At 40.4% G+C, this 13111-nt stretch overlaps 1 protein-coding gene across 1 annotated transcript in view; it reads right to left on the minus strand.

The window, feature by feature from the left end:
* The window catches only part of SNX29 (sorting nexin 29), a 472917-nt gene that overhangs the window by 441904 nt on the left and 17902 nt on the right, over positions 1 to 13111 (minus strand). The window contains exons 4-6 of the mRNA XM_030578064.1: positions 11316 to 11440; positions 5867 to 6047; positions 1287 to 1357 (exon numbers count right to left, since the gene is read on the minus strand). Of these exons, the coding sequence (XP_030433924.1) occupies positions 1287 to 1357; positions 5867 to 6047; positions 11316 to 11440 (377 nt within the window). The remainder of the gene's footprint in view (positions 1 to 1286; positions 1358 to 5866; positions 6048 to 11315; positions 11441 to 13111) is intronic.

Consider the following 13111-nt stretch of genomic DNA (forward strand, 5'->3'; position numbering starts at 1 on the left):
ATGTATTAGATCTCTAAGATATGACCTTTCTTATCCATCCATGCAGCTAAAAATTCTCATCCAAGCTCTCATCAACTAGCACTTCAATCACTCCAACATCATTCTCTCTGCCTTTCACAAATACAATCTTGCCCCATTTATATCCATTCAGAATGCTGCTATAAATATCATTTTCCTAGCTTGTTGCTTTGACCATGTCATCCCTCTCTTTACATCCTTCCATCAGCACTATTACATCAAACATAAGCTGCTTGTCAGCACTTCCAAGACCCTTCAAAGTGTATCCAGATGTTACCTATGATCTTGCATTTGCTATTAAGATGTTGATGCTCGCCTATGATTCCAGCCTCCTTCACCCATTTGTTAAATTTTCTCACAAGCATCTCTGTGCTCTCTCACATGCTGCCCCTCATGTTTACGAGGCGCTCCCAACAAATATCCACAAAACTAACTCATTATCCTCCTTGAGAAGCCTCCTCAAAAATTATCCTTTGGTGTAATCCCTACCAAAAAAAAAAAAAAAAAAACCACTCGACAACAGGTAGGCTGCTGGTTTTCTGAGACCACTGCCTATCATGTTGAGCAATATTGTCTTTGTTTCCCTGTATGACTGTATCCACCTGTTGGCTCTTGTCCTGTACTGAGATTGTAAACTCTTTGGGGGCACAGACTGTCTTTTTTGTACCGTGGCTAGTAAAATAGAGTCCTAGGCCATGACTATGGCTTTTAGGCATTAATGTAATAAAAATAAATAAGAAGGAACATTACACAGAGGAAGGATGGTCCAGTGGCTAGAACATTAACTTGGACTTGCCAGAGCAAAGTTCAATTCCCTATCATCTTGGATGCAATTCAAGAAATAGTATGCAGTCAAGTAAGACTACTGCATTGCTGACACTGTCAAGATGCTGCTTTAAGTTGTTTTGCTGTTAAAAAAAAAAGTCAGTGTTCTTATGAATGTTTCCCAATTATTTTCTTTGCTAGTGTACTGATACAGCAATATAAACTACAATTTTGAAAGATCAAGGTTTGTAAGCAAAAAGTTAAAGCTCCCACACAAAGTATGCCCACCAAGTAGAGACCTACAAAATCTCAATGCTCCCTCTGGATATTGGCACCAGCTTAAAATGTACATAAAATGAACCAGCACTCGCCTCACCAACAGCACCCAACTCATTATTTTATAAAGTGCTTTGCAATTACTACAGAAATAAGCACATTCCAAAAATGAAGTCTCTCTCACAACAGTATCATTCAAGAGTTTGCCTTAAAGTGTCCAGGCTTACCAGCTGCCATCGTAGGGATCATACTAGAACGTTCTTCATCCATCATAAAAGACCAGTCTTCATAGAAGACACTATAGATTAAAAGGTAAAAATAAAGCCACATTGCTGAATACTCTTTATTTAGTATACACTGTTTTTGAAAAAAGAAAACATGACACATATCAGCTGCACAGAGGCTTGGATACATCAGCTGATCCAAATACAAACTGCAGTGGCCCTTTAAAGAGCCTGATATGCATGAGATGGGAGAAAGAGTAATATAAACTCTAGGCAATTCTTAACTAAAAGTAGAGACACCTATTCAAATGTGAGTTGTATAACAGTGAATACTGGGAGTTAAAAGAAATAGTCTGCTTTTGATCTTCGCATTTTCTAATAAGATGCAAATCATTCAGATCAGGAATCTCTCAGCTGTAAGACTAAGTTTACAGTAATACTAGCAATTATTTCTGGATAAACAGCTATATTAACAGCCATATCACTTACCAATGCATATGCATGTAGTTGCCATATTTGAGAAATCCAACATTTCACCCATAGCTACCAAACCATTTTGGAGCAAGTTAGAAAGGATAGATATAAAACAAATAATCAGAACAGAGCAAGATCCAGTGTTAAAAACTGAGCTGTTGAGCAATGAATTATCAGGCTCAACCAAATTATTTAGGCTCTTGCTCAACCAGGATGTAAAGGCACTAAAGAATCAAAGGGAGGTTGATGTGATTCCTGTAAGTAATAGGCAAGAGACTGGTAACTAAACATGTCGGGCTGAACCCTTTCCTTAGCAAGCACCATACTCTATCATTACACGTTAAATGGATGGTTAAAGAATGGGATAACAAAAAATTTATTGTGACAAAAAATTGAGACTGAGCTCTTATAAAAGAAAATAAAGGGAAGAAAATGGATGTCATCTACCAGGTTCTGTACTTTGTAACATTTTGCGTGAACACTGTCTACTAATTGTCTGTGTTGTTTATTTAGATGTTGACTCTTCAGATCAGGGACTGTCATATAATGTGTATGAAGAATGGTGTCCAATCCTGACTAGGGCATTTAAGCTCGTTCGGGTTCTCGCTCGCTCTCTCCTCCTCTCCGCTCACTCTCTCCCTTATCCCCATCTCATGCAGAACACAAGGCCTTAACCACTGCCTTCCATCTTTTCCCATCTCCTGCTACAATCTTAATTTCTTCTAGTGTCATTTTGACAACTTTCAATTCTGCTTCTATCATGTATTTCCATGTTTGTTATCCTGAGTCCACTTTATCATCTCGTGCCTTGAAGATGTCAGTCCAATGCCTGTCTCATCATGTTATTTGGGTCTTTCCTCCATGTATGTCCTAGACACCTCCATTTTCATTCCATAATTTCCTGCCCTATTAGTTTCTGTTTTGTCCTCCTGCAGAGTTCTTTGTGTGTGATTTTTTTCTGGTCATCTGACATGGAGGATTTGTCTAAGACAGCTGTTTATGAAAACTTGGAGTTTAGACAGTAAGGTCTTAACAAGACTTCAAGTTTCAGCGCCGTATAGTAAGACTCATTTTATAATCACGTTAAACATCTGAAGTTTAGTTCAGAGGGCAAGATTTCTGTTTCTCCAGATCAGCTTTGGCATTACAAAGGCATTTCTGGATTTCACTATTCTGACTTTAATGTCTTACTAAGCTGCTAAGATATGTGAACATCTGTGACATCTGTGACAGAATCGTATCCTTAGTCATAATAGAATGTCTGAATGTTCACAAATTTTTGAAGGATAACAATGGCATAGCAACTTCCATAGAAGTGTTCTATCTTCTGTTCCAAAGGCATTTTGGAAATCTCTATAATTCATATAAAGCGGCAACTATCACTCTATCAACAGTTCTTTCAAGACACATTGCTATTTGATCTATACATGATTTCTCCTGTTTGAACCCAGCCTGTTCTTGTCTGTGATGCTTCCCGGGGGATACCCATTGTGAAGCATCTCGCCACCACCTGCCCTTGGTGTGAGGTCTGTGCCTGCTGTGGGTAGGCTACCTGATTTCAACAGCCTCTGGCAACACAAACACTGTCTTCCAGGCCTCCACAGAGGCCGGTTAGCAATAGGCTCACATAAATCCCTTAGTCCTCTGAATGTCCGTCTGGAGAGCCCAGACATTAGTCCACCAAACACTCACATAACTCTCAGATTCTCCACTCCCAAAGGAATAGTTTACATGAAGATATTTTTAATTCCTCTCATGATCACCACTCTGCTTAACTCCCAGCACTCTGATACATTAATAAACTTATTCTTGATTTCACTATAATCAAAGAACAGAGATTAAAACAATAGTAAATAAGTATATTGGAAACAAATAGTTACACATATAGAGCATCTCTCTGCACCTCAGATATACCAGATCAGACTTTTGATTTTCATCAGCAAAGAAGGTTCCCATCCCACCCCTTGCTATTTACCTCTTCCTGTTCATTTCCTAATGAAGTCTCCACAAGCTCTTCATTAGCATTTGATTCAGTATGCTGCAAGACACACAATACACAGTGGTCCACCAGGGGAAGATGTTTCTCCCCACCTCCTGTGTGGAGAAGTTTGTCTCAAAGCATGCTACCTTTGAATTATCTGCCTTTAATTACAAGGCTAGAGAACATAATTTTCAGCATATACACATAACTCCTTGCATATTTTTCATATATACATCTCACAATGATTATGACCACTGTGACATAGTCTTTCACTAAAGACTTTGCATGTCATTCTTTCGGTGAATCCAAGGTATCCCTGTACCCCAGGCCCTCTCCTAGTTGGCATCAAGAGGTCCTTGGGCTACAGGATCATAACCCTGAATCTACATCTTTCTTTATTATGTATAGGCACTACCACTGCACAAATATGAGTACTTCCCTTAGACATTTGACAAGATACCAAATAAAGAACCTGAAGGTTAAGTAAAAAACTGGAGGCATTTGTGAAAGATTGGAGGTCTAGAATGTTAACTAGTTAGCAGGAAGGCTAGAGGAAGTCAGAGTAAATGTAAGGAAATCTTTTTCTATGGAGTAGAAAAGTGGGTTCCCAATAGCTTACTGCTAGGAATGATCTTGCTTGATACACCATAAGTGATTTAGAAAGGGGAGCAAACTGCTTGATAGTAAAAGGAAATCTTTCTACTGAATTCAATAGGAGTCAGATAAGGCCCAATATCTATGGATGACAGATACTGGAAGGATAACAGACATTCTTGAGAATCTTCAGCAACAGGAGGATCTAAGCAGACTGGAGAAAAGGACAAAAATATGTCATATAGAACTGAATGTGATTAAATGTAAAATCAATAACATTACCCACTTTCATAGTGCCTTTCATCTGACGATTACAAAGTGCATGTTAAATTTTTCCTTAACATTTCTATAGCACACTAGACCCTTTATACAAATAAGTTGAGACACAATGATTAAGTGACTTCCTAGAAGTCTGACAGAGCCCTGAATCCTGAGTCCAAAATCATGAAGACATAACAACAGCCGTACTGGGTTAGACCAAGGATCCATCTAGCCCAGTATCCTGTCTTCTGACAGTGGCCAATGCCAGGCGCTTCAGAGGGAATGAACAGAACAGGTAATCATCAAATGATCCATTCCCTGTGGCCCATTCCCAGCTTCTGGCAAACAGAGGCTAAGGACACCATCCCTGCCTATCCTGGCAAATAATCATTGATGGACCTATTCTCCATGAACTTATCTAGCTCTTTTTTGAACACTTATCATCTTGGCCTTCCCAACATCCTCTGACAAAGTGTTCCACAGGTTGTGTTGTGTGAAGAAATACTTCCTTTTGTTTTTAACCTGCTGCCTATTAATTTTATTTGGTAACCGCTAGTTCCTATGTTATGAGAAAGAATAAATAACACTTCCTTATTACTTTCTCCACACCAGTCATGATGTTATAGACCTCTATCCTACTCCCCCTTAGTCATCTCTTTTCCAAGCTGAAAAGTCACAATCTTATTAATCTCTCCTCATATGGAAGCTGTTCCATACCCCTAATCATTTTTATTTCCCTTTTCTGAACCTTTTCCAAATCCAAAATATCTTTTTTGAGATGGGGTAACCAGATGTGCATGCAATATTCAAGATGCGGGTGTACTATGCATCTATATAGAGGCCATATATCATATCATCTATCCCTTTCCTAATGATTCTGTTAGCTTTTTTCACTGCTGCTTCACATTGAGTGGATGTTTTCAGAGAACTAGCCACAATGACTGCAAGATCTCTTTCTTGAGTAGTAACAACTAATTTAGACACCAGCATTTTATATGTATAGTTGGGATTATGTTTTCCATTGTGCATTATTTCCTATTGTCTGCGCTAGCCACTGAAATTTTTAGAACGCTTTGGATCACAGACTATAAAATAAATTGTAAATAGCTGTCTACAAAAAATTTAAAACAGCAGTTAAAAGAGTGATACTAAGTAGTTTAACTAAAATAAATGGACTACTTCATCGACTACTAGTTTCAGACATTTTTAAATGCCAGTTCTTAGTCTGCAATTGCATGCATTCCTCCATTTTTATGTCATTAAATACAGTTACCTAAGTCGATTTTTATCTGCAAGCAGCATATGGACATATCTTTCCAGAGAATGTTCATTTAATGCACAGCGTAGCCAGGCACGGCCTCTGCCAATATCTGTAGTAATAGTCCTCAGAGAGTAGAAGCGCTGTAGTTCATGTTTATTCAGAACTTCTCTTACGTAGTACCAAAAAGCTGGCTCTGCAAGATATATTAAGATACAAAAATACACTTAACTCATATGTCTGGTCTATTTTTCTATCTTTCTGTCACAAAGTCATTAAAGAGAATCCCATTTATATCATTTCTATTCATACCTCCAAATTTTTATGCCAGTTTTTTCAAATATCATTCTAAACCAATATAATTACTATTTCATGCTTAAGAACACACAATAAACTGTCTTCTCTCTATAGGACATGCTATTTTACTAAAACAATACAATTACCTGCTTATGATCTTGAACATAGATGAATCATTTCCCAGCTTGTTGTAACCCTTCAGTTTAGTAGCTTGCTTACTTCTACAGAATTTCTCTGAAGCTATTGACTGTAGATATTTGTGATAAGAATTATCCCTGTAGGATTCCACCTTCACTCCTAAATCTAATACATATTTTAAAAGTCATCCAATTTACCATTTCATTTATAACAGCAGGGCCAAAATTTCATCTGGGGATGCATATTACTATAGTTTTTAAAAACACACCTACACTCCAGGATTGATAAATTTGTAACTAGTGTAAGATAACTTAAGTTTGCTGGCAACAAATTCTACTTACTATTAAAAACCTCCCATCAAATTACCGTACTACAGTTAACTACCATTCTACTCTATATAAGTTCTTATACTATGCGCGACACTCTGACATCTGACCATTTTCCAGCAATGCATTAAGCAATATAATTAACACTTGTCCTCTGTTTGTTCTCTCATCCTGTCCCAAGGAGAGGAGTGGAGTGGTTTTGGGTTTGATTTTTGTTTTGTTTTGAGGGGGGGTGGGGTATAAGAGGGGGAAAGAATTTGGTTTGTTTTTTTAAATATGCACGTTTCTATGTGTTTATGCTAGAGAAGGCAAGGTCAAATAAATAGGCCTTGTACTTGATGTGGAAGGTGGTGCAGATTCTGATGGTCATTATTTCCTGGGGGAGTTAATCCCACAATCTTGAACCGGCCCCCAAGAAAGTTCTGAATTAGAGGCAATGACAATACACATGTCAAGAACAGAATGTGTGTGTACAACAAAATACTTTTACTACACCACATATTTTCAATTAAACTCAAGATGTTCTCAAGATACTTTTATGCCAGGTCACATCTTCCCACCTCATCTATTAGCTTATTCCTTGCCATTAAAATATTATTTTTAACAAGTTATATGCAGTTTGACAATTACTATTGACCATCAGTATTGCATGAAATATATATATTGCTCAAAAACAAACTATACAGTAATATTAGCATTAGAGTTTTGTGATGACACCAAATGGGCACAATTAGAGAAGACTGAGAAACTTCTAAAGGATCTAATAAAGCTAGACAATTGGCAACATGAAAAAAGATTAAATTCAAGGTACATCAGTACAAGGAAATGCATATGGGAGAGAACAATTTAAAGTACTCCTACACTTTGCTGTTAATTTAGAAGCCATCAACCACTCCGGAGAGAGACAAAGGCACCCTTGTTGACAGCTCAATGAAAATCTCTGCTCAGTGTAAAATGGTAGTTAAGAACCAAATAAGATTTAGGTTTTTATTAAGAAAAGGACAGCGAAACCTCATACTGCCATTAAATAAATTTATAGTAAACCCTCATCTTGAATACTGTGCTCAGTTCTGGCCATCCCATCTCTCAAAGGATATGACAGAAATAGAAAAGGTTCAAAGAATGGCAATACAAAAAAAAAGCACAAAAGGCATACCATCTCTTCTCACACTGGGAGTTTTTGAACACCTCAATCCTGTCACATCTTATTTGTCTCCTCTAAATTAAATAAGCTCAGTTGTTTAATGCGATTAATATTATAGGAAAGGTCAATCAGGCGGTCCTACCTAGTTTCTCTCTGCTAATATAAAAACATTGCAGATGTTCATGCTTTTGAATAGGGATTGCATGCTGAGAGGTAGAGTTATTGTGGGGGTTGTTTGTGGGGTTAGCTGCTTTTTTACGTTTATTTGCCTCTAATCTGTTAAAAGAAACCTAAAGTGTTAAACAGGCACCTTTTTAATATATTTTAGAAATCTAAATACAAAAATGAATAAAAATAGAACCGTATAATCTTGTGGTACTGAGTTGCACAAGGTATTATTCTAAAAAATTAGGGAAAAAAAATTCAAGTGTGAACAAGAAAATAAGCAGTTCCGCTAAATGAGATGAAAACATGTAAGAGATATCAACCATAAAAGCTGAGCAGCTGGAGCGCAGCCGCTGCTGGTTGGGAGCCCAGCTCTGAAGGCAGCGGTGCGGCCACTTAATTCTGTGCTGCTGCTGGTGGAGAGCTCAGGGCTGGCACTACCATTTAGGCAGCCTAGGCAAATGCCTAGGGCGCCAGAATAATTGGTGGGCGCCGTTTTGCCGGAGGGGGCAGCAGGCGGCTCCGGTGGAGCTGCCACAGTGGTGCCTGCGGAGGGTCCGCTGGTTCGCGGCTCCGGTGGAGCTGCCGCAGTTGTGTCTGCGGACGGTTGGCTGCTCGCGCGGTCCGGTGGACCTCCCGCAGACATGACTGTGGCAGCTCCACCGGAGCCATGGAGCACCGGACCCTCCGCAGGCACCACTACGGCAGCTCCACCGGAGCCGCGGGACCAGCGCGCGGGGCGGCGAAATTGCCGTGCACCTAGGGCGCTCAAACCCCTAGCACCGGTCCTGGGAGAGCTGCTTTCAGAGCTGGGCACCCAGCCAACAGCCACCGCCCTGCAGCTGCCCAGTTCTGAAGTCAGCGCAGAAGGGTGGCAACACCATGCCCCTCCTCCCCCGCCAAAAATAACCTTGTGACCCTCCTGTAACTCCCTTTTGGGTCAGGAACCCCCATTTTGAGAAATGCTGGTCTCCCCAGAAAAGACCAGATTTCACCGCGGGGGAGAGGCACGATCAGATTTCATGATCCGTGACACATTTTTCACGGCCATGAACTCAGTAGGGTCCTAATAGTGAGGAATATAGGAATGCATTTAAATGTCAAAGTATTGTGATCACCAGGAGCAGTAATAGGTAATTGGAGAATACAAGATCTTGGATTAGGAGAGGGCAGAACAGCTGCTGAACAAAAGGGTGAGATTGTTGATTGGAGGCTGAAGAGGCTATCCACTGAAGAAACTACCAATGGGAGGAGGGAGGAAGAAGCAAAGCACTCTGCCATCCCAATCCACACTAAAAAAAAAGGCAGCAACAGATATAGAAGAAGCTAGGATTCCACAAAGATTTGAATAAGCAGCTGAACTTTTATTTGTTTATCCAGTCTGAACCTCCAAACTGTTTTGAGTTTTGCCCATCACTACCGAGGAAAGAAATATACAAAGCTATCTATACAAACCACACTGAAAGGATAATTCAGAGAATATACACAACAGTTTCCAAAGAAAGCTAAGTATTTAGGCTTCAAATAAAACATTAATATAAGAGTCCAGAACACCAGCACAACTTATCTTAGCCCATGACCAAGAAGAACAAAATCTGCATTAACTAAATTATGAGAAAAAAATAAGATTAAACTACAAGTTCCTATTGCACTTAACTGTATTTGTAATATGCCACATAACAATATTATGGAAACTGTAGGTGGAGGTCACAGTAAGTATCATAAATTCCACCAGATATTTTGGCATTTAATCCTTCTATTACTTCAACACTTGTTACAGTTGAGTGATTTTCAGAAGCTTGAAGATTATGGTCCCTTATAATTAAGGCTACATTTTAGTCACAGATAATTTTAGTAAGAGTCATGGACATTCACGTGCAGTAAACAAAAATTCCCGGCCCATGACCTGTCCATGACGTCTACTATATACCCCTGACTAAAACTCGGGAGCTTTGGGGCAGGGGGCAGCCCAGGGGCACCGTGTGGGTGTTCTGGGGCAGGGACATGTGGCCCGGGACCCCCACTGCTGCTGGGGGAGGGGGAAGGCTGGCGGGATCCCTACCAGGCTCCGCACGTCTCCCAGAAGCAGTCAGCATGTCCCTGCAGCCCTTAGGCGGAGGCGTGGCCAGGGGGGCTCCGCATGCTGCCCCCACCCGAGCGCCCGCTCCGCAGCTCCCATTGGCCAGGAACCGCGGCCAATGGGAGCTGCGGGGGCAGTGCCTGTGGGTGGAGGCAGCACGTAGAGCTGTCTGGCCATGCCTCCACCAAGGAGCTTGTTGCAGCTTCCGGGGAGCCCCCACAAGGCAAGCATCAACTCTCTGCCTTAGCCCTGAGCCCCCTCCCACACCCAAATTCCTACTGCTGGCAGGGAGGGGGGACAAGGGGGTGCGGTGGCCCGAGACTGCCCCAGAACTACCCCAGCACCTGAACTGCTCAGGCAGCCCCCAGGCTAGTTGCACCAGCCACTGCAGAAGCACGGAGGTCCCGGAAAGTCATGGAATCTGTGACTTCCATGACATACTCACAGCCTTACTTATAATACCTGGATGAGGAAGGGAAGACAAACAGATCACTGGAGGCCATGCAAAGGAGACATCATGAAGCTGAACTGTTTAAACACAAAGTGTGAATAAATAAATATTGGGGAATGAAGGGAAGAGAAGAGGAGCAGAAAGAAAACAGAGCCCAACACAAAAGCCAAGTGTTCACTAAAAAAAGAAAGTATTTTGACCACAAAAATAAAAAATGGCAAATAAAACTCCACCCAATACAAGCAGCATAAGCTCTGTTTTTAAAATTCCTATTGAGGCTTACTATCTCATGCTCACTGCCATAAATTTTGAAAATTAAAACCAGAATAAAATAGGGTTAATAATGGAACAATACCATTACAAAAGCAACATTACAATTATATAATGTTTAGCAATATCAACTGTTACCAAATAAGAAGTGCCTTGGAAAGTTCTTACTATAGAATTGTCTGGATTGATAACTCCTGAAAGTCGTGAAAGAGATTTTGGGCTAAAACTGCTATAAAAATGAAACTAAACTCAAAAATTTCAGAAACTTTATACTGCTATTTACAATCACTTTAAGAAAATAAATTCCAGCATGTACTAAGCTAGTATTAACAGCATCTTGGATTTTGAAACCAATTTTCAGATATTCAAATATTAAACACTCTTCAACATGAATATGTACAACATGCTACATAAAAGAGTGAATTAACAAGCATTTTTATTTCATAATGAGACTTCAGTTAAATACATTAAAATTAGCTTAGAGTCTGGTTTGTTTTCTTAAACCCAAAAATGAGAGGTTATATCAATTGCTTACACATAACAAGGATAATATTTTGACATTTTTCAATAGGTCAGCTGGAACAGTGTATTACCTGTTTCTGTTTTGCTGGAGAAACCTGCTGCCTGTTTGATTGCTGCTGCTGTTAATGCTAAACCTCGGCTCCTCTTCAAACCGTGCTGTAGTACAGCTTCAAACTGAGCACACAGGCAAGTCACTCTGCAATAGCATACGTGATTAATTAAAGACAATGTAAAAAGAATAAAACACAATTATGTTTAGATTCAGTGGATTTAGACATTTGGAATAAATGCAGAATGTGCAGGTACATGCAGTTCCCTACATGGAAAGTCCTTTACTTATGCCCCAAACTCATAGTGGGTAACAACCCTGTTTTAATGGGGTCACCAGAGCTAATGTTAGATTTGCTGGGGCCCAGTGCTGAAGCCAACGCCTGAGCCCCACTGACCAGAGAGGAAGCAGACGCCAGAAGGCTTCAGCCCTGGACAGCAGGGCTTAGGTTACAGGCCCTTTTACCCAAGGCAGTGAAGCTCCGGCAGGCTCAGGCTTTGATCCCCCCTCCTGGGGTCGTGCAGTAATTTTTGTTGTCAGAAGGGGGTTGCGGTGCAATGAAGTTTGAGAACTGCTGATTTGTGGTAATCTTTTTAATATGCGATAGCTCTATAAACCTATTCATATCCACTAGGTTACAGTAACTATACAGAGCCACAGGAAACTGCTTGTTAAAAAAAGTTAACAGCCAATTTAGAAATCGATCTTTACATGCTGGAATGTTTTTTATATCCCATTCATTTCAGCTCCTCTGTACATAATACAATTACATTTTAAACAGATAAACTTCAAAATTTACAACTACTTCATGATTTTTTTGAATATGCTGACAATGTGCGAGTACATGTTCTGGGCAATTTTACCTGTTTCTTAGTGATATTTTTGCTGGTTTTCAGATGAATTGTAATACATCAAATGCAAAGCTTATTTCTATCTGTGCAACTGGAACAGCGTCAAACTCACGACATGTGAAAAAGCTCAATTTTTATGAGAAAAAGCAAGCTACACAAAACTTGTCAGAGTAACATGCATACACCTTCACTTATGTCTACATCTTGATAGCAGCTGAAATTTTTTATTTCAAGTTTTCTGTAATTATCTTTAAAACTTAAATTGTTCAACACAATCTGCACTGCAAACCTGACTAAGAAAATAACATAAAAATGTATATTGATGCTCCTCAACTATTATAGACATTATAAAATGAAGCAAAATCTGCCTAGAAAGTAATTTAGACTTTTTTTTAAAAATCTATGTCAAACTTACTACCTGATATTTTAGCAAATTTAACTTATTTTTTAAAATTAAGCCAAAGTCCACTATACTCCATTTCTGAATACGTCATAACAAATACAGCAAAAGCTTTGTTATCTGGCATGTTGGGAGAGTGGAAGGTGCCGGTAAGTCAAAAATTCCAGTTAACTAAGAGGGAGAGAGTTTGGGTACGTGAGGGAGCTTAGGACTTGGGGTTGGGGTGCAGGCAGAGGTGCGGGCTCTGGGAGGGAGTTTGGGTATGGGAAGGGGCTCAGGGCAGAGTGGTGGAGTGCGTGAGGGGTTTTGGCATGCCAGATCCGGGTGGCGCTCACCTCGGGTATCTCCCTGCAAGCTCCCTGCAAGCGGCACCATGGAGAGGCACGGCCAGGTGGCTCTGCGTGCTGCCTCCGTCCACAGGCGCCATCCCCACAGCTTCCTTTGGCTGCAATCCCCAGCCAATGGGAGCTGCAGAGTCTGTGTTGGGAGGGGTGGAGGCAGTGCATGGAGCCCCCATGGCCATTCTTCCGCCTAGCAGCACTGACCACGGCCAATGGAAGCTTGGGG

The sequence above is a fragment of the Gopherus evgoodei genome, chromosome 10 (assembly GCF_007399415.2).
Source record: "Gopherus evgoodei ecotype Sinaloan lineage chromosome 10, rGopEvg1_v1.p, whole genome shotgun sequence".
Lineage (NCBI taxonomy): Eukaryota > Metazoa > Chordata > Testudines > Testudinidae > Gopherus > Gopherus evgoodei.